Genomic DNA, 22,254 nt, shown 5'->3' with positions numbered 1-22,254 from the left:
CTGGTGGTGTGGTGCTGGCGTGATTGCTCAGGTGGCTTTTTGAGGCAAGTCTAAATGATTATTTTTTGTGTGTATTTAGTGTTAGCAGCTCTGAGAGAAACCAGAGTTATCCCACAGAGTGGTCTGATGAAGAGACCAGCAATCCATTTTCCTCCACTGATGCACAAGGAGAAACAAATCCCTTTGATGAGGAGGAGGCCTCACCTGCCATGGAGGTGCGAGTCCGAGCCCTGTATGATTATGAGGGTCAAGAGCATGATGAACTCAGCTTTAAGATTGGTAAGCACCTGTCTGTCACTATCAACTCTCTTTTCTCCGGCATGAAATAAATGTGTTAGGAGTGATGCCTTTTTCTTTGGATAAAAGGATTTCTAGCATGTGATGTCCCAGGATTCTTAATAAAAGAAAAAATGGAATTTTGAAATGTTAGAGAACTTTGCTCTCCTTTATCTGAGGCAAAAATCAGTACGATGAAATGTTAGCAATAAAAACCTCTGAGGTTTTAATTGCCAGACAACTGTATTCTCATCCCAGGCAACCTCTCTGAATTGTAGGAGATTTGTGTGAGTAAAATACCTCTGTATTACAATGCTCTGTATAATATTACTCAGGAAAAAGTATTGCAAATAAAGCTAAGCAGTAGTTTAAAAAAAACACCTTGTTTACAACAGCATCACAAAACGTTACCATTTTTGCAGTAGTATAGTAGTAGCCACAGCAGCTCTCTTGCTAATCATTCAGTGTTGCTTTAAAACAAAAATTAAATTGCCCATCCACAGGCACCAGAATGCTTTCTGCATCCATTTAAAAGGTGGGTGGGGCTGGTGCAGAAGCACTAGTCTCGGCACATATAGATTGACTTCCTCCAGTGACATCAATGGGGGAGCTCAGCGTACGCAAGGTGGAAGCAGCTTCAAGAAAAGTAGCTTGGGGGGAATATTCCATTTGGTCAAGGCTGTCATGGGCTATGAGCTTAATGGGTTCCAGTAACTTCTTTTATCTGACTTCTGCTGCAATCCTTTGTATAATTACTTGGCTGTCAGTGACACTTCCAGGATAACACATCTGCAACTTGGCTGAACAAATTAAAAAAATAGAGGGGTATTATAGACTTCTGAATTACCACCGATTAGAAAAGCATTTTTCTATTGTTTTCAAAAATAAAACCAGTATGGATAACAGCAGAAAATTGCTAAGTAAATTATACATTTGGTACTTAGAGACAAGTTAGATTCTGTTAAGGTATTCTTCTGCTTTGTGTTTAATCTCATTAAAAGATATGTGGAATTCTTAGTACATCTTAAATATCAAATATTGGTAATCTTCAATACAGTTTATACAGAGCAACTCAATGTGTATTTCTGACACTTCAACTTGTCCCTACATGCATTTTTTTTAAAAGCCTAATCTTTAAAATACCTGACCAAAACCTCTGTATTCCACCTACATAATTGTTATATTGATGACGATGAAGGTTTATCTGTTTTACCTGGTATTACACGCATTTTAATTGTAATAAAAATGTTAATGTTGACACCTAATGATTAGTTCATCATCATGGTACCTGTGTAGTTCCACATGGATACTGCACACGTGCAAGCCTGCCATGGAGAGGTTTCTAAAGCAAAATAATGCTGCTTCCTACCTTTTCCAGTGTGATAAAGAGGGGGTGGAATGCCCTTCCTTCAGTTCTTTCTCTGCCATCGCTGAGAGAGGATTGTTACTAGAAGCTGTCATTCCTTACCAGCACAAACTGCCCTGTCTTTTTTTGTGCTTCAGAAACCTCTCCATGGTAGGCCTGTGCATGCACCATAACTACTCAGTGAAAAACAGTTACAAGTGCAACCCTGTTTTCACCCATACCGATTTTCTAATCCAACCACCTTGTTGCTTAATAGATGTTTGGTTTTTCCCCATCAGTATTCTGAGGGAGCAGTTCAATGCAAAGCAGAGTTCTAACCTTCTGGTGCTGATTGGTGTAAGTAGGGAATAATAGAGCTGCTATGGCAAGATATAATTTAATGCAACACTATATACTCCTCGTGATTTTTATAGTTTGTCAAATTTCTCTGTCCCCAGGGGAAGAGCTAACTAAAATAGAAGACGAAGATGAACAAGGCTGGTGCAAGGGACGTCTGGATAGCGGACGAGTTGGTCTGTATCCAGCAAACTATGTGGAACCAATACAGTGATAACTTCTTTTTAGAAGTACTGCAGAAATTGTTGGTCTGCACAATATTTGTGGCTCACAGTGAGGGGAACCCAATATATATGTCTATTTCTTGTAATGCAATTGAATGATGGACTGAGTTCTTGTCCCCAGAGAAATCATCTAGCAAAGTAAAGCAAAATGGAAAGGGGGAAATGTGCCGCTTATAAACAGCACAAACCACCAGGACAGAGTGAAAAATTAGACCAACAAGGAAATGATCTCTTAGTCCTTGTTGCCAATTTCCTCCATCATGACTTTTGCTTCAAATTTGCTGAGTTAATGCCTCAATTCTAGCATTCTTTGTTGTGGCCTTATGTTGACTGTGGTTTAATCAGTTATTTTAAATGACCTTCAGTTATTTGCAACTTGATTTTTTAAAAATTACAGTTAATTTTGTATGTATTCCTAGGGAAATCTTAAAGATGGATTTTTTTAATGTAAAGGCTATACGCCATCTATTTGTGCCTGCTTAACTCCATTATTACTACTTCAATTATGATTCAGATGTATTGGCCAATACTCCTTCCATATGGAATTCTTTCTATATTGTGCAGCTTCCCATGCTGTCTGCACCAGAGAATGTTGTCAAGTACTGTGTTAAGTGTCTGTTACACAGCATTGTAGCAGAACTGTCTCTAAATACTGCAATTTGGGTGTTTCTTGTTAATGCTGCCGACACATTTTATACCTGATATATTAATTTCTTCAATGATTACTTTGGGGGAGATTTCTAAAAAACAAAAAACTTAAGCCAGTTTCCACCAAATTCTTGCTGAGAAACTTCTACTTTGCCAGTTGTTAATTATTGTGTAATTTGGAAAGTTAAATATATATGATTATTTTTTCAAGCAGAAGAGACTGTAAAATAGATAAATGCTTTTTATTAAGATGTTCTTTCAGTTGTGTATATGTATATATGATTTAATAGAAATGTAAAGAGCATGTCATAACTAACAAGCCTTTTATTGATTATGGGTAAGATTGATCTGCTGGTGTGAAGCTGCACACTAAATGGGAGTTTGCTGTTGACTTCAATGGACCATGGATTGCCCCCTTAGAGTACGCAAAGCAATTTCAATTGTAGGCTTATTTAAAGTCGCTTTGTTCGTGCATTCTCCTTTGGCTGTAAGATAGACCAGTGGCTCATTTCAGTGCACAGAAGGAACAACACTAGGAAGGATCCCTTTGGGCATAATGGAAACCTAGTCTCTGCTGTAGATTATTGTAGCAGAACACTGTAAAATCCTTCTACTACTTGTTTGCAATGACAGACCAGCTATAAAAGTATCAAATTGTATGCCTTGAAGTAGCTGGATTGTGAACCTGTAAGAACAAATTGCTTTATAGAAAATCTAAATATCGGGTAAGTAGATATGCTATTTTAGAAAACTACACTGTAATTGAAATGACATTTTGATGCTGTAAATGCTCTCTGATTATTCCATTTGCTTGTGTAGATTGATATATTTATTACTCTCGAAAGTAAAATTATATGCAGCTAAGTACTAGATCTTTCTGTTAAAGATATTCTGACAAAATTGTTAATTTAGGGAAAGAAGATTCACCAGAAATGGTCAGGAATAAGAGTGTGGAATATTTTTCTGTGCAGCACAATATTTTAGAAATAATAAAATCTTTAAAATACTGAACACATTTGGTCAGCAAAAATAATTTTATAATGCTTTGTGTTATATTATTGAGATGAGTAACGGGTGTTTCCATTAGATGTGCAACAGCTGTCTGTCCCAGCAGTGCACACCACAGATGGCCTTGGCTAACACTAGACTCCTTGGCTATTTATGTGCCTCTATAAGAGGAGTGAAATGCTGGCTTAAAATAGGCCAAGTGATGCTTTGTAGCACTTTCAGGCATGCGCATGCGTCCTTCAACTTATTAAAAATGTAAATATTTCCAAGAATTGCAAAACTGCACTGGGCATGGGGAAAACGGTTATCTCATGACTACTAACCTTCTAGTGGCTTTCTTTCCCTTGTTCATACTGAAAAAGGCCCTTTAAGTATCTCCAGTACAGTCCCCTGCTGGTTTGGTCCACAAGTAGAGTCATAGAATTGGAAGGGGCCACATAGGCCATCTAGTCTGGAATTAGAAGTGGCCATACAGGCCATCTAGAGAGCCAGTGTGGTGTAGTGGTTAAGAGTGGTGGTTTGGAGTGGTGGACTCTGATCTGGAGAACCAGGTTTGATTCCCTACTCCTCCACGTGAGCAGTGGAGGCTAATTGGATTTGTTTCCCCGCTCCTACACATGAAGCCAGCTGGGTGACCTTGGGCTAGTCACACTCTCTCAGTCCCACAGGGGGTCTGTTGTGGGGAGGGGAAGGTGATTGTAAGCCGGTTTGCTTCTTAAGTGGTAGAGAAAGTCGGCATATAAAAACCAACTCTTCTAGTCCAATCCCCTGATTAACACAAATGTTTGACAAACTATTCGAAAACTTTACCTGGGATCGTAGTTGTGTTAAAAATGCAGATTCTTAGACTGCTTTCTTGTGGCTTTTCCTCTGCTGTTTGTCAGTTCTGTCAAGGACAGTGTCTCCGGCTATCTCTGAGAATAGGACAGGAAAGCAAACTGTCTAGAATGAGAATAATAGGGGTACTTGTATTCTCATAGTCATCTAAACACGAACAGAAAGGAAAGAAAAAACTTCAGCCCAGAAACAGAAAACCAAAAATTTTGACAAAAAACATAACAATGGGTTACATTCAAAAATTAGACAAAGCTTTAATACATTGTAAATCATTTTTAAAAATCCTTAAAAACAAACACGTTTCGACCAATAGCTCTAACTCAGTGGTATAAATTATCACATACACACCATAAACTGCTATCATTCCAGATATTCCAAATAAAATAGCAATTGTGACCAAGTTGTAAAATGAGTATAAAGAGTAGGAGACGTTCATTAGCCAGACAGTCCCCCTTCATTGCTGGAATAACATAGGACCATTCAGTGACATTTTGCCAACAGTTCTTTTATCTGGCCCAAATCTCTCAGCAAGGTCAGAAAGAATCCTAGTACTATGGTGTGTATACATCCACATTCAGGAATCAACTGTCCCAGGCAAATTAGTTGAAACTGTAATATAGAATTATTAGGTGCATAAGGAACAGAGCCTGCAGAGGGAAAATCAGCATGGCTTCTGCAAAGGGAAGTCTTGTCTCACCAACCTTTTGGAGTTCTTTGAGAAAGTGAACAAGCATGTAGGTAACGGCGACCTGGTAGACATTTTACTAGGACTTTCAAAAAGCTTTTGACAAGGTACCTCACCAAGGACTCCTCAGTAAACCTAGCAGTCATGGGATAAGAGGACAGGTTCTCTTATGGATTAAAAATTGGTTAAGTAACAGGAAGCTAAGAGGAGGAGGAAAAGGACAGTTCTCGCAATGGAGGGAAGTAAGCAGTGGGGTCCCACAAGGATCAGTACTGGAGCTGGTACCACTTAATTTGTTCATAAATTATCTGGAACTAGGGGTGAGTGGGCAACAGTGTGGCAAATGAAGTTCAGTGTTGGTAAGTGTAAGATGATGCACACTGGGACAAAAAATCCCAACTTTAAGAATAGGCTAATGGGGTCTGAACTTGCTGACACAGAGAGAAGATCTTGCTCAATGAAAATGTCAACCCAGTGTGCTGCAGCAGTGAAAAAAGCAAACTCTATGTTATGGGGTATTGGGAAAGGGATGGAAAATAAAACAGCTGATACTACAATGCCCCTGAATAAATCTATGATGTGGCCTCATTTGGAATACTATGTACAGTTCTTGTACAGTTCTTGTCACCGTATCTCAAATGACATTGCAGAGCTAGAAAAAGTACAGAAGAGGGCAACCAAGATGATTAGAGGAGGGTTGGAGCACCTTTACTATGAGGAAAGGCTGAAGAGTCTGGGACTCTTCAGTTTAGAAAAGAGATGGCTAAGGGGGAACATGATAGAGGTTTATAAAATTATGCATGGGGTGCTGACAGAGAACTTTTCTCCCTCTCCCAAAATACTAGAACTTGAGGGTATCCAATGAAGCTGGAATGACAGCTCCCTCTCCTAGTGGAATGGCGGTCCTTGTCATTCCACACCCTAAACACATGTTACTCCCAGGGGCTGTTATTCCACTCAGAGCTCTCATTCCAGTCCCAGAGAATTGCTTCTATTACCAGGGATTGTCATTCCACTCTGGGGACTGTTTTTGCTCGGGGGGGGGGCATCATTCCAGGCCCAAAACACTCATACTACTCCCAGGGACCGTCAAGTCATTCTGGAGGCTGTTATTCCAGGCTCAGAGCACTGCTGCTATTCCCAAGCACTATCATTGCATGTGGTGGGAGGGTGCCATTCTAGGCCCAATGCACTTCTGCTACTCCCAGGGACCATCTGAGGGCTGTTCATTCCACTCCCAGAACACTTTGCTACTCCTAGAAGCCGTCCTTACACTTTGGGGGCTGTCATTCCGGTTCCAGAACAGAGTATCTTGGACCAGAGACCTTAATCCAAACCCTGTTCTGCATCTTCATTGCAACTTTTGTGTACTGGAATATATTCCAATGGGCCAACGAAAGTCAACTGGCATTCCTGGCTCCCATTATATCCAATGGGGATACCATTGTTACCAATGGGCAATCCAGTCATCCGTTTCGTACATCTCCAAGGCACCCCTAGACTTCAGGTCACGGGCATGTTTATATTGCTAGGGTAAGGTTGCCAACCTCCATGTAGTTGATCACCGGCTATTACTACTGATCTCCAGCCAATAAGAGATCTGTTCACCTGGAGAGAATGGCTGCTTTGGCCATTGGACTCTATGGCATTGAAATCCCCCAACTCCCCAAACTCCGCCCTCCTCAGTCTCCGCCCCAAAAACCTCACGCCGGTTGTGAAGAGGGATCTGGCAACCCTAGGTTAGGGCTAGTCCTGCATTTCTCTTTACCCACTTATACTTTGAAAGGGGTCTGGAAGACAAGGCCGATGTAGTAACAGTCCTGGATTCCTCAGGGAAGGTTTCCAAGGCAGCTCCATGATGACCACTGCGCTAGAGTAACCTACGGAAATTATCAAGTCCGGACCAACCCTTACTAGGGACAGAGGATAATTCACAGTGGGTCGCCGTGTTAGTCTGTCTGCAGTAGTAGAAAAGGGCAAGAGTCCAGGAGCACCTTCAAGACGAACAAAAATATTTTCTAGTAGGGTATGAGCTTTTTGGTATCTGAAAAAGTGAGCTGTGGCTCACGAAAGCTCATACCCTACCAGAAAATATTTTTGTTAGTCTTTAAGGTGCTACTGGACTCTGGCTCTTTTCTACTAGGGACAGAGGCTAAGCATGCTAAACAGCGGGGAAACTCTCTCCCGTCAGGCGGCCACGAGAAGCCTAGCGCCCTGCCTGCCCAAACGAAACCAGCGCTCAGGGCCCAAGTCCAACCCAGCAACCTGCACACTGCACGCCCGCCCTGCTGCGTAGGCTGAGGCGAAGCTGCCCTTTTCCGGGCAGAGACGCCGCAGCGCTGGGCCGGGTAAAGGTCGGCGGCTCGGAGGCTCAGACGTGGCCAAGCGCTTCCGCACACGTGTCGCAGCCTCGCGCGACCTTCCCGCGTGACGCCCCCTTGGGCGTGCACCGGCGAGCCGCCGCCGGTTTGCTCATCGCGCCCCAGCCCCGCCCCGCCGAGACACGAGCCGCGTCGCCATGGCAACGCGCGCGGCCTTCCGCCAATCCGCTCGGGGCGCATGCGCGCCGCCATGCCCGCCCACCTGCTGGGCCCCGCCCCTGACTCCTCAGTGTGGAGCAGGGCTTCGGGTCTGCCGAAGGAACCCCAGACGCAGCGCTAGCTGGACGGCTCGCGGACGGCGGAGGAGGAGGATGTGCGAGCCAAGCAAACAGGACATCGGCGCCATTTTCAAGCGGCTTCGCGCCGTCCCGACTAACAAGGTGCGGGGGGGGGGGCGAGGAAAGGGTGGGGGGACCGGTCTTCGCCAGGGACACGTCGCGCAGCTCGTCGGGCGGGGCTAGCGAGGGAGGCCGGCCCTCCAAGCCCCGCCCCTCGGCCTCCCGCCGGCTACTGGAGCAGCGACGAGTCTTCTTCATCAAGGGGGCGGGTCTTCGTGCGTGACCCCGCCCCCTGGTTGCCAAAGCCCTGGCCGGTACAGCTGCAGGGCCCTAAAGTCCGCCGTTTTCTACCCCGTCCCTTGCCCTAGCTGGGCAGAGCAGAGGCCTTCGACGCAGAGAGATTTTTTGCCTTCGCAGCTGTTGGTGCTTTTATATGTAATGCTCTTTCGAAATAAAAAATACACACAAAAAAAGAACTGGAACAAAGCATAACCTGACTGGGAGGAGTTGTATGCCATCCCTTCCATACTTTCTCTTTTGTGGTGGGTCGATGTCCTTTTTATATGTTTCAATAAAAGAGATGAGGAGTGTGTGTCTCTGCCATGTCAAAAATGCATTGATGACCTTCTAGACCATAGTGTATTTTTATTCTTGAATCACTTTAATTCTTTATGTTGGAATCCATGTTGAAAACAAAACGTGAAATTATGACTTCCCTTTTTAAAATGCTAGGAGGTCGTAGCGCACTAACTCCCCAACCTGCTGATGTTTCTTATCCGGTTTAAATGCATGGTGAAAAAAGTAACAGTTGGCTTAAACAGAGTGGTACATTTGCACATAGCAATGACAGGACACAGTTCAAAGTTCAAAGCTATATTGGACAAGGCATATTAATGATTGATTTTTCCACTTTAAAAAGTCAAGGTATGTGTAGCTTTATGTTCACATTGATCATATGAATTTGATAAAAGTCATGCAAGAAAATGAAAAAGACCCTTTTTAAAGAAAATGTGCTTTTGTGAGAAAAGCGTCAGTACATTCTGGCCACCAGCAGTTTTTTGTGCCTTTATCAGCCAGTTTCAGCATCGAAACAGCAAGATTTTTACAATTAAACATTTGATAAATTCCATATTTAGATGTAATGCTAGGACAGCAAATATTTATGCTAACATCCAACTAGTGAATTTTGTGATGCACCATTTGTTTAGTGGTGTATTGAATCTTTTTTTTTTTGCCCCAGCAAAAGCTCAACATGCAATGAGATTGAAAACTGAGGAGCCAGTTTAATAATTTCGGATGCTTGTTAAATAGGATTTCTTTTAGTGAACAGTGCCAACTGCCATATGTCTAAATAGTGGGTTGATCGTCCATTAGGAGGCAGGTATCTTGCTTTAAAGAAGAAAGTCCTGGCTGGGAAGGGACCTGCTGCTCTGTGGGAGATTTGTCAGTTGGTCTGATACTGGCTGACAACATACAGCTGTCTTGGAAGGTGAGCTGCCGTTAGTTTGGCACGTTAACAGCAAAATGGTTCTGGGCATGCAGACTTTTTGGAATGGGACTTCTTCCCTCACCTAATGTGGCCCACTGAAATTTTGGTTCAGGACAAAACATGAACAGCATAGGGGGCAAAGGGGAGGTCTGTAATCGGAAAGTAGAGAAATTCCTGTTCCAGATGTTTCTGTGTAGGAATTAGCATACTGAATCAATCTTAATTTGTAATTATTATTTTCTAGGCCTGCTTTGACTGTGGAGTAAAAAACCCAAGCTGGGCAAGCATAACATATGGTGTGTTCCTATGCATTGATTGTTCAGGGACCCATCGATCCCTTGGGGTCCACCTGAGTTTTATTAGGTAAGAACTCTACTTATCGTGTGTGTGGGGGAGGGGTTAATTCAGCCATGTTTTAGTAAAATTCCTTTATGGCACAAGACTCTTAACTGTAAGAGTTTTGTTGTTCGCTAACGCTACACATGTGAGAATTTCTTCATAAAATATCCATGTAAACGATAGTAATTATGGGACTTCTTCATACTTGCCTTGGAGATGGAAAACGGGGGGTGGGGGGAGTTGAAGTTAATTTCCGTATCAGTTTTGACTGCTTTGAAGGCTACTGTGAATATTGTTCTGTGGAGGGTATCATTAGAAATTGTGAATCCATCCTTTGTAACCTGAGAATGTAACATGGATCTTTGAACTGTGCTGATATGATTTGTAAGATCAGATAGTATAATAGCTGTTGAAAGAAAGGCTGGTTCTGTTTACAGGAGCTAGTATGACACACTCTTATAACCACAATTAATGTTTACTCATATTAAAGGAACTTTCCCTTCTCAGACATACTTGCCATCCTGGTACTATGTCTGGTTGGTGTTGAAACATGTGGTTCAAGGTATGTTTCCCCTTTGTGTTACCCAGATTAGATTGTCTTCCCTTTTGGTTGGGGGAATTAGCTGGGAAGACTATATTTTGCAAGAGGCAGGGGTTACCAGGACCTTTTACCTTTTGTATACAGAATTCAAATCCCAACGGAATACTCTTAATAAAGAGGAGATTTGTTTTAACAATTAATTGGTTTTTATAGGAAAAATAACTTTTTAAACACACACTCACAGCAAAACACACACAAAACCTGATACACTCAAGAGTTAGGGAAATATAAGATAGGAGGGGTGGACATAATGATATGAGGTTCCCAAGAGAAGTATATTTATCTGATCCAGGAAGCGAGGTCCAAAATGCCAGCTGCAAGAAGGGAAAGAGAAGAGGACCCACAAGCAAGCAAGTGGGGGTGCATACAGGGTTAAACACGCACATTGCCATTGTGAGAGGGCAGATATTTATGCCCATGAGGGGAGTTGGAGGTAGGGTCTCACTACAGTTGGCAATGCCTGGTAATGGCTAGTCATTGCCAGTGACAAAGGCTTGATTGCTCTAGATTGGATTAGGAATGGAAAGGAGAATAGCCAGGAGATGAGGTGGGTCAGAAACAATACCCTAGGTCCTCTCAGCTCAGTATCTGAGCATTGGGCTATAGAACTGGAGATAGAGGTGAGGTCTGGAAAGCATCCAGCAGGGTGAGTCAGAGGGCTACTTTATGAGATTACGGTGTCCATCTGAATGGAGTTGATGAGATTTGCAAGGTGTGTCTGGTCTACTGCAGGAGAGCTAAGGGAATGCTAAAGAGGTTTTTGTCTTTGTCTCTTTCTTTCTTGGTATTCCAAGGGATACCAGATGTTCCTTCCAAGGGAAAACATGGTAAACAGCACGAACTTTGCCCAATTGGCTTCTGCAACATGGCACAAACAAAATAGATGCCAGGAGACCCCTGTTTGTTTCTGGCTATACAGCAGTGTTCCATCCTTGCGCACTAACTGAAGTACTGAACACCTTGTAGGGTGTACCAGGGTAGCCTAGGGCTATTAGCATACCACAACTTTTGGGTTCAAATTCATTTTTAGGAAGCCAAGGTGAAAGAGAGAGAGACTGATATTCTGCCTCCTCTTGCTGTGCTAAAGCTGCAACTTCAGGTTTTAGTGCCTGGCTTTTTTCCTGCTGCTTCAAAGAAGTACAGAAGAGGGCAACCAAGATGATTAGGGGGACATGACAGAGGTTCATAAAGTTATGCACAGGGTGGAGAGAGTAGTCAAGAAAGAACTTTTTCTCCCTCTCCCAAAATACTAGCACTCGAGGGCATCCAGTGAAGATGATAGGCAGTAGATTCAGGACAAACAAAAGGAAATGCTTCTTTACACAGTGAGTGATTAAAATGTGGGTTTCACTGCCACAGGATGTAGAGATGGTCATTGGCATAAACAGCTTTAAAAGAGGACTAGACAATTTCATAGAGGATAGATTTGTCAGTGGGACCGCCACATCCAGAGGCAAAAAACCTCTGAGTACCTGTGCCAGGAGGCAACATTAGGGGAAAGCTTCAGTCTCTCTGCCCTGCTGTTGGACCTCCAGAGAAACTGGTTGGCCACTGTGACACAGGATGCTGGGCTAGATGGACCACTGGTCTGATCCAGCAGGGTTCTTATGTTCTTATGCTGTTTTTAGACCACTGAGCAGAAGAGTAAGTAACAAAACTGAACGCTCTGTTCTCTCCCCCTTCCACTCTCTTCCTCGTGCTGCTATTTATTTACTTATATATAAAACATTTGTATGCCTTTCTGCCCAGTTAGGACCCTCAGGGCAGCAAACAATTACGAGAGATTAAACATCAACTTTTAAAAACAGTACATTCAAATAAAACCAGCAATTAGAAAAATGCCCTATGCAACACAATCCAGTTGCTGTGGAATGCCAGGCTTTGTAGTTCTGCCTGCTGTCTTTGCAAGTAGATTTGTTGAGGACTCCATGGTCATTCCTACTTTGTTGCTTCCAGGTTAGAAGTGTGTGTTTGCGTATGCCACAGCACAGCTGTAGTCTAGAGCAGAATCTCTTTGTTGTCCCCAGAGGTCCTGGCCATGTATGTAGTCTAGAGCTGCATTGCATGGAAAGGGGGTGTTACCATGCAAGTTATTTTTGTGGTTTGCTCATGATAATTTCCAGCTTCAGATGTAGTTGTCCAAAGGTAAAGCGAGCCCCTGCGCTTTAGCATTCATATGGCTGCCCTGTTACAACATAGTGCTGTGCTAGGTGTGGCTCAGCATGCAGTGCCCAAGACCTATACAGGCAGAGGCAAGGGAGGAGGAAAGCAGGAGCTGCTTCAAAGTGGATATTTGGACAGCTTTCTTGTTTACTGATTTTAGAATTCTGATCCCAGCTATATGGGGAGGGGCCATGGCTCAGTGGTAGTGGTAGAGCATCTGCTTGGTATGCAGAAGGTCCTAGGTTCAGCCCCTGGCATCTCCAGTTAAAGGGACTAGGCAAGTAGGTGATGTGAAAGACCTCTGCCTGAGACCCTGGAGAGCCACTGCCGGTCTGCGTAGACAATACTGACTTTGATGGACTGATTCAGTATAAGGCAGCTTCATGTGTTCATCAGCGCACAGCTTAATATGCTTCAAAGAAACCTAATATGTGAGGAGACCCACTGAGTAACCCTGGACTTTAAGTAGAATATTTGCAGGTTGCAAGTTAAAGGGTATATTTTCTCAAAGTCTTGCAATTTTAATTTAAGAGATCTGGTATTCTCTAAATCAGAACAAATCTGTGCACACTAAAGACAGCTTTTAAGTAGAGTTTTGAAAAATCGGTTTTAACATATTACTACTTTGTTGTTGCAGATCTACAGAATTGGATTCTAACTGGTCATGGTTTCAGTTGAGGTGTATGCAAGTTGGAGGAAATGCTAATGCTGTAAGTTTTGCAGAGTCCCTTTTCCTGAGTATATGAGGTTTCTTCTTTAAAAAACAAACCTGTAAGAGTTAGAAACTTGTGCTTGAAAGAAGGTGACTAGTACCCACTGAAATCTCAGAAGCTACATCTTTACTCTTCAGTGGCCGGGAACAGGGTTTACATGTCCTTGTCTTTCCCATGACTAGCAGACCTAGCACAACATTGGCAAAATAACAAAAACTGATGAATAAATTGTGCCGAATAAAAATCTAAATTGGCTTAATTTGTGTAATTGCATAATTTACAAAGGGAAATGGCTTGGGCAATAATGGCAAAAAGCCAATAGTGTCACAAACTAAGGAAGGAAATCCACAAGCCATAGTGACCGCATAAATCCTAAGAGTTTACATTCTGTTCTGAGGTAGGGAGGGCATCTTACCCATCCTAGCTTAAGGGGTGAAATTCTGAAGGGCTGACCACCTTTTGCAATTTTAGATGCTTTGCCTGGTGTTTTTCTTTTGGTTCCATGTTCATATTCTTACCTGTTCATGTTTTTTCATTTCCACCTGCATCAGTACATGCAGTTTTCATCTTATTACAGTTATGAAGTGAATAACAATGTCCACAGGTGGGAAAACTGCTGAACTGAGGAGCAGGATAACCCCTACCGCTGAAGACAGGAAGTTGTTAATTAAATCCTGCCCCCTTGACTAATTGGTGGGAATCACCCATGCTAAGATGCCCTCCCTCAGAGTAGAAAGAACTTTCACAGCAAATTTTCAGTGATCCTTTTTATTCTCTCTTGAACTATATTAGGAGATTTCCTCTGTTCTATTCTCAAACATTTAGTTACCTGAGACCTTTCTGGCTCGGTATGACACTGGTAGAGGGACTTAATTGGTTCATTGGGGGAAAAGTGCATCATCTTTAAGGATAGCTTAGCTTACTTTCATTTTAGTAAAAAACGGTCAGCCACAATTTTTTAAAAATCTGTAACATTTTCTGCCCTTTTTTGTAGTCTGCATTTTTCCATCAGCATGGCTGCACAACAAATGACGCCAATGCCAAGTACAGCAGTCGGGCTGCTCAACTTTACAGGGAAAAGATTAAATCTGTTGCAACGCAAGCAACACGGAAACATGGCACTGATGTAAGTGACGCACCTGTGATGTCATTGATTGACTTTTGTTCCTAGAGCATTGTGTTTCCATGTGGCTAGAGGTCTGTTAGTAACTTGTTACAATTATTTCATAATACATTTATTCCATGCTCAAAGCATATAAATAAAAAAGCACAACTATACCAGGAAACAGTAAAAGCACAATAAGACACTGAACAGTGTTCAATAATATTAAAGTTCGCCTAACCAAATGCAAGTTGAAAAAGTTCATAGCCTACAATGGACATGTTCATGGAGGAGAGGGGTATTCATGGCTAGTTAAAATGGATACTAGTCATGATGCATACCTATTCTCTCCAGGATCAGAGGAGCATGCCAAATATGTTGGGTGCTGTGAAACAGGCAGGATGGTGCTGCTGCAGTTGTCTTGTCCTAGAGGCACCTGGTTGGCCCCTGTGTGAATGGACTGCTGGACTTGATGGGCCTTGGTCTGATCCAGCATGGCTTATCTTATGTTCAAAAATGTAGAAGTGACGTTGTTTTCCTTAACACCTCTGATAAACGGTTCCAGAGAGTAGTGACTTCTTCTGGGAGTACACTGGTTCTTGCAATTCTTCATTAATGAAATGAGAAGTCTCCACACGTATATGCTCATGGGGAGAGAAGTGGTGCTACAGATATGTGGGTCCCTAGTCAGAAAACTGGAATTGAGAAGATGCGTTAAATATGGCAGTTGATGTCTTCTCCATCGAATTTGTAGGGGCAATTGCCTTCTTTAAAATATGTCAACTGAAATATGTTTGAAGGGGCAGCACTCAATTTTGAATCAGTTGATGTTTGCAGTTGTGTTAAGCACATGTTTAATTCACCAGGAACTTGGCAACTTTGGTAAGATGCTAAATCAGCCATCAGAGTTTAAAAGATTGGTTTATCACAGCTCCTTTAAGTTTTTGGGCACCTCATCATTTTCTACACATACTTTGTAGGCGAACAACGTTTGTATGAGTATTGGGGGTAGAATGCATTTCCATTCATGTGGGCGGGTGGTGAATTCTCTTCCCCTACCCCATGGACTAAACTTAAGGAACAGCATTTTGGGGTGCACAGTGGGTTGCATAGGGAAGCGAGTGCAAGGAAAAATCTGTTTTATCCAACCCAGTGTTGAATGTACCTAAAACAATAATATAATAATGAGGGAGCATCATGAGATGACATGTTGTGTTGTTTTAGTTGTGGCTAAACAGCTGTGGTCCCCCCCAATCACCTCAAGAAAAAGAAGATGACTTCTTTGCATCACATGCTTCTTCTGAGGTACTGAATAAGTTTAATTTACTCATTATGTATAGAGATGCGAAGGCCCAGAAAAACAGGATTTATAATTATTTTTCCCTGAGGTTTTTTTTAAAAACAATTTTTCTGAGAGAAAAATTGGGAAACTTGGGGAGAAATCGAAAAACCTCATGAAATATTTTCTCTTTTAGAATAAATCAATGCCTCTTGAAGGAAGGGTTTTCACACTCACAATTCATAGCATGAAAAAGTCTCAGGGTTTCTTTATTTTTCCAACTCCAAGGTTATGTTTTGTTCTGTTTTTGCTGGAATGAGTGAGATGAAAGGCAAGATTTCCTAAAAATGTGTGGTATGTAATTTTTTATGTAAGACAGTCTACAGCATTAGATAATGATAATTCCTATATATAATATAGATATATACAACATTTTTGTTTTAAAGAATTTAGTGTTTTCATTGTTACAGTTAGCTTAATATCCAAACATGAAGCCGGGGGCCCATTAGGGCTTGCAGGAGGCATCTCATTTTTCCCTCCCAAACTGTTTCCTCTTTACCTTCCCCGAAAGCCCTTAACACATCTCCCCTTTTCCTGCTTCCTTCTCTCATTCTAGGGTTACCACCCTCCAGGTGGGGCCTGGAGATCTCCTGGAATCACAGCAGATCTCCCAGCTACAGAGATCAGTTCCCCTTTGGGCTGCCAGCTCCAGGTTGAGAAATTCCTGGAGATTTGGGGGTGGAGCCTTGGAAGGGTGAGGTTTGGGTAGGGAAATGACCTCATCAGGGTATAATGCCATACAGTCCACCCTCTGGAATTATTAAACTGGCTCCTCAGATTTGGGCGACCGCTGTTAGTATATAGTTGATATTTCCTTTTTTGCAGGTTATTAGTACCCAATGGATATCATCCCAGCCAGAGACAATTAATCTAGATCAGTGTTCTTCAGAAAGCAAAGAAGGTATACTTTTTCATGTTATTGCTAATACTTTTATAATGCTAGAGGATTGGTCGATTGATTTTGAAGGGCACACAGTTCATCCAAAGTTAAGATATTTATTTCATGCCCTTAATTTCTGTTGTTGCAGAACATTACTAAAAGAGAGGCTAAACTTTAGGTAGCTGCATTTCGCAGCTGACAATATAACAAGCCTGTTCAAAAAAAGTACTGAACAGGACTGCTTTACAGTATCCGTATGCAAACTGTCATAGTTACTGGTACTGTCATTAAAATTGAAATACAACTTGTAAAAATGCCAGCCTCAAACTTGACCTACACACTAAAACATACATAGTTGCCAAAAGCATTTCGGTTACCAACATTCAGATATAGTAATAAATTTGATTTTCTGCAAAATTAAAGTTCCAGCTTCTTAATGTTGTAGTTGATTTTTTTGGATGGACTGTGGGATATGAGAGGAAGCTGGTTTGAAATCTGTTCTAAGAGGGATAGTCCAAAGTTGGGCGGGGTCGTAGTTTAGTGACACAGCATCTGCTTGGCATGCTGAAAGTTTCAGTTTCAATCCTGGGCATCTCCAGTGAGAATCATGTAGTAGGTGATGTGGATACCCCCATGAGTCAGTGCCAGTCTGAGTGGACAGTACTGACCTTGATGAACTGATGGTCTGATTCAGTATAAGGCGACTTCATGTCAGGTGACTATTCTAAATCTTTTTAGAGGGTTTGTGGGCTGAGGAAATAATCTCTGTAGCAAGAAGTTCTCCATAATCATTCTAAAAAGTATTCTTTGTTCTCAATTTTCTTTTATTTCTAGAAGAACTTGAACGCGGACCAAGTGTTGATTGTCTTAGTATGTCTCCACAAGCTTCATTAGGTAATCAGTCCAAAGCAAACATAGAAATTCCACGTGTTTCTTTAACGAAAGAATGACTCAGAAGAGAGTGCAAACTATGCCTTGTTTTAGCTGGATTTTCAGTTCAGTCCTGAATTAAGGCATTAAGTATCCAGTTTTTCTGGAGGTATAACTTAAAGAAAAGCGGGTAGGTCTTTATGCTTTTGATATTGTACTGTCATGGCTATGGATTGCTACATGTGAGCAACATAGATTTTCCCAGACATAGGTGACTTTGTAATGTGGGATATTTTTAGGCCTTCCTGGTTCCTTCCATAATTTCTGGTCTCAGTCAAGACATATGTTCTTTTGAGCATTTGAAGACTGGTACCAACCCCAACACATAATGGAGGTCTAGTTCCTGGATTGTGTCTGAGTACTAGTGCAAACTCAACAAGATATAACCTGCAATTGTTGGTTCTCGTTCCTGATGTTTATTTGATGATGTCTTATTTTGTCAGGTACAGCCCTCCTGGAGCTCTGCCAGTTCAGAATGCAAACCAGGGGATCACATGTCTGAATACTTCCCCCCAGAAAAACACACTGCTCAGAAAACCAGTCTGCCAGACAAATTGGTATTAGTTTTCTGCAGCTGTGGATTTTGTGACATGCCAGTTTCCCCTCATGCACTCTGTAGTTGTACATTCCTCTCGGGACTGTACCACTTTCATTACCCCCCAATTGTGCAGTTATCTAATATAATTACAGTTGTTTATGTAAAACATTGACCTGTTTAGTTAGTGATGTATACTTGTTTTTATGTCTTATTTTAGCCAACATGGAGAACATAAATTCTTCAGGCACCGCACCTATCAAAGGTGACTGTGGACATTTTAGATACCCTGTTTGGCTGCTTCAGTTTCCACATTTAGTACATCTGTGGAACAGAGGACTACAGCAATTCTCATAATTAGCAGTATCATTTTAAGCAAATGCATCTTTGACTGACAGAATTTAAATGCTTAAGTAATTTTTGTCAAATCTGATTTTTCTGTTATCCAAATAACTTTATAATAGCAACCTCCTTCCTTCCTTTTATTTATAGTCTGCTTTTCTTGCTGAAGCTCAAAAATTAGCATGTTTCTCTTTCCCGTGAGATGCTCAGTACAGCCAACAAATGGATTTTGGTTCTGACCAGTTGAAATATGTTGGCTCACAGTGTACACTCAAAGCATGGCCACTTCAGGTATTCAGGACATTACCCTGGGAGCACTTGTTGTAGAGCCCTATCTGTTCTCTTGAGAAAACAGGTTGTATTAGATGCTGCTGCAAGCTAGCATACTGGGTAGGCTGCACAGTGTGTAAGTAGCATCTCAGCTATGCAAGCTGAAGTCCAGAATTTGAACTTGGTAGCTAGCTAACAACAGTGGTCCCTCCAGTTAATAACTGTTATAGGGTTTCCATACCCAAGTTCCCTGTGAACATGCACAGTGTATGAATTGTAGAATAGAGGGGCCATGGCTCAGAGGTAGATAATCTGCTTGGCATGCAGAAGGTCCCAGGGACTAGGCAAGTAGGTAATGTGAAAGACCTCTGTCTGAGACCCTGGAGAGCCGCTGCCGGTCTGAGTAGACCGTACTGACTTTGATGGACCAAGGGTCTGATTCAGTATAAGGCAGCTTCATGTGAAGGCGGTGTATGCACCTGGATTTGGTCTTCTTGCCCAAGCAAGTGATCAGAGCTGACAGGGCCAGCTTGCATTTGGTAGTGCAGGAGCACTAGGTGCTTAAATTTATCAATAATTAAAAACAACCACAACAACAACGTTTAAATAAACCTTCAAAATAATCCAGATGCGTGTCCACAGTGTTGGCATAAGTTTCAAAATAGCACATGAGAATCATGAACAAAATATATCTGTCTCATATAAATCATCATCACTAAATAAAGAAAAAATAATGTTACATATACATAAATCACTACAGGGGAAAAACCCCGAAATATATTCTAGGACTTGTTTCTTTTATTTTATCTACTGGATTACTTTAGTTCCAGAACTATATAAAGGGAAACCATCTTTGGATAAACGTTTTGGGGATCTAGTATTTCCTCTTCTACATGCCTTTATAGGTTGTCAATGTTCAACCAGCTACAGCACCCTTTTACAAATAGTATTTTCTCCCCCTGGACTCACCTGCCGCTTTCACACATTCCAGCAGCAATAATTATATTATTTACTAAATAAACATGTCCACTTCTAACTGCTTCAGCTATGTCTCAAAATCGATAGATCATAGAAGAAATATCCCACAGTCTTTCCGATATTATCATGTACTAGAGCCCAAAACCTTGGCATTATTGTACAACTTTACCGTATATACATCAGAGATCTTTTATGTTTAACATATTTCTAGCACACATTAGATGCCTCAGATATCTTTGTTAGCCTGGATAGAAGAGAGTGCCAGTGATGAAACACACTCTAACAATGTTCTGTGATCCCTACATTTAGGGAAATAACAAAACCTCTTCAGTTACCTGTAACCTTCTCCATTTAATCAGTAGGATTACTCCCAAAAGGTGTTTTTCAACCTTGTTTTATAATTGTTTAAAGCAGTCTCACAAAGAATTCATACAGATTAAATACACTGAATTTTAAATATTAACTGTTCAGAAGATCATTAACTCAAATAACTGCAATTTCAAGTTTCAGAAATTTCAGGAGAACAAGAATTTTTTTGATCTGCTTTAGCAATCAAACTGTTGGTATCCAAAATGCATGGACTCAGTAGCAAGCTCTTTGTGATTTCAAGTGTCGAAAATATGTATGCAAATGTAACTAATAGCATCCAAATTCTAAAGTGTATGTGTGAGTGTGTGTGTGTGTATATGTGCGTGCACACACACACACAATGTAATAGACTTTTAGACTTTTTAGATCAAAATAAAGAAAAACAATCTAAAAGAAGGAGACAACCATGCAAAGCATCAAGGTTTTTTGAGTTAACAGCATCTAAAATTTAGGTATGAGTCCTCACAATGTCTTTAAGTTAGGAATATCTAAAGCTCATTCAAAAACAAGCAGCTTTCCATTATCTTCTCTAATTTATTTATTTACGTATTTTATTTACTCTCTCCCCAATGGGGACCTGAAGCAGCTTATATCACTCTCCTCCATTTTATCCTCACAATAACCCTGTGAGGAAGGCAAGGCTGAGAGAGAATGAACGACCCAAAGAAAGCTTCCATGGCAAAGTGGGGATTCGAAGCTGGGTCTCCCAGATCCTAGTCTGGCGCTATATCTAACCACTATATCGCATGGGCTTGAATTGTTAGTAGTTGAAAAATTATAAGCTTGTCATATATTTTGATATGATTAATTTCTAAAAGCTTTCATTAATTAACAGCATCAGAATTTCAAGTAACTCACAACCAGTATCTTTTTAAAACTGGCAGCAAGAGAAGAAACTTACACGATAATCAGAACTTTGGGACATTATTGACACCTCCAGTGCAAAGTGTCAATTTTAAAACTTGTACAATACTGTGGAGTGTTTTTAATTAGCAGCATCAGAATCCCAGCATGCATATTCAAATCAACAGTCTTGACAGCCTGCATGTTTCTGTGTACAAAGTAGCAGATTCATTCTAATGAGCAGCTTTTGGGCTCTGTAGTGCACCTGCAGTCTAACACGGTCCTTTAATTAACAGCATCTTGATTACAAAAGTGCATGTGCAACTTGGCCAAGACGTGTTAATTAGAGACTCCTAAGTTCCTATGCAAAACCAGCAAAATCTATCACAATCAGCAGTTTCAAAGTGCACAAACAAACAAGAAAAGCACAGTCATCATATTTAGTAGCATCTGGGATCCAGTATATGCAAGAAGAATTTTTTTTCTTTATAAAATCCAAAGAAAGTCAATATTGTGGTGATCGGTCATGTGGACTCCGGTAAATCCACCACCACTGGGCATCTGAGCTACAAATTTTATACTGCATTATCAAGCAGCTAATTAATAAATGTAGATACTAAGTTGCTGATTCCCCGTATTGAACGCTGCCAGAAAGTCAATGTGCACGATATCATGTCTCAGGGCATTTTGAAGCAAACAGTTACCTTCTGCCTCCAAAGTAAACGGTGTGCAGTTGGTCCTTGGTTAAGGGCCTTGTTAATGGCCTTTCCCTGGCCTTTCCTGGCTAATTAATAAATGTAGATACTAAGTTGCTGATTCTCCATACTGAACACATGTGCACGATATCATGTCTCAGGGCATTTTGAAGCAAACAGTTATCTTCTGCCTCCAAAGTAAGCGGTGTGCAGTCGGTCCTTGGTTAAGGGCCTTGCTAATGGCCTTTCCTGGCTGCCAGCAGGAAGAAATGCTTCTGTACCAGAAGACAGCTCCCTGCCAGGGCAGGGAGCCTGCTCCCGCTGAGTCCCCGTCCCCCCCCCCCCGGAGCACAGTGAGACAGCCATGCACCTTTAGATGTTCTTGGCTGCTGCGGGAACAACTATCTCAGCATCCAGCCTTCAGTGTTTTGTGCAGAATCCCTACCTCTGCTCCCCTTCAGCGCTTTTTAGAATGGGGATTCGTATCCATTAGGGTAATGCGTGCATGTTTTAACTTTGTCGGAATAAATCAGTTAAATATTGATACTGTAAAATGTCTTGGGAATTACATGCCAAAGGTTTGTAGCTTTCAAAAATGAATTTTAATTTCCTGAATCATTATGATTT

General features: G+C 41.6%; 2 protein-coding genes across 2 annotated transcripts in view; both read left to right on the top strand.

Annotated features, from left to right (window-relative positions):
* Positions 1-49: 49 nt before the first annotated feature.
* On the top strand, positions 50-2,253 carry LOC130493068 (protein kinase C and casein kinase substrate in neurons protein 2-like; the record flags this gene model as incomplete). The annotated part of the gene is made up of 2 exons (XM_056866845.1): positions 50-279; positions 2,080-2,253. Coding segments are annotated over 2 exons (343 nt in total), but the record flags the coding sequence as incomplete, so codon positions are not given.
* A 5,811-nt stretch (positions 2,254-8,064) lies between these two features.
* LOC130493069 (ADP-ribosylation factor GTPase-activating protein 3-like) overlaps positions 8,065-22,254 on the top strand; it is a 33,748-nt gene continuing 19,558 nt past the window's right edge. The window contains exons 1-7 of the mRNA XM_056866846.1: positions 8,065-8,141; positions 9,773-9,891; positions 13,269-13,341; positions 14,339-14,470; positions 15,671-15,751; positions 16,611-16,686; positions 17,500-17,559. Coding sequence (XP_056722824.1) covers positions 8,073-8,141; positions 9,773-9,891; positions 13,269-13,341; positions 14,339-14,470; positions 15,671-15,751; positions 16,611-16,686; positions 17,500-17,559 — 610 coding nt within the window. The 5' untranslated portion in view covers positions 8,065-8,072. The remainder of the gene's footprint in view (positions 8,142-9,772; positions 9,892-13,268; positions 13,342-14,338; positions 14,471-15,670; positions 15,752-16,610; positions 16,687-17,499; positions 17,560-22,254) is intronic.

Source organism: Euleptes europaea, unplaced genomic scaffold (assembly GCF_029931775.1).
Source record: "Euleptes europaea isolate rEulEur1 unplaced genomic scaffold, rEulEur1.hap1 scaffold_134, whole genome shotgun sequence".
NCBI classification, from domain to species: domain Eukaryota; kingdom Metazoa; phylum Chordata; class Lepidosauria; order Squamata; family Sphaerodactylidae; genus Euleptes; species Euleptes europaea.
Note: the sequence above shows the minus strand (reverse complement) of the source record. Positions and strands in the feature narration are given on the sequence as shown.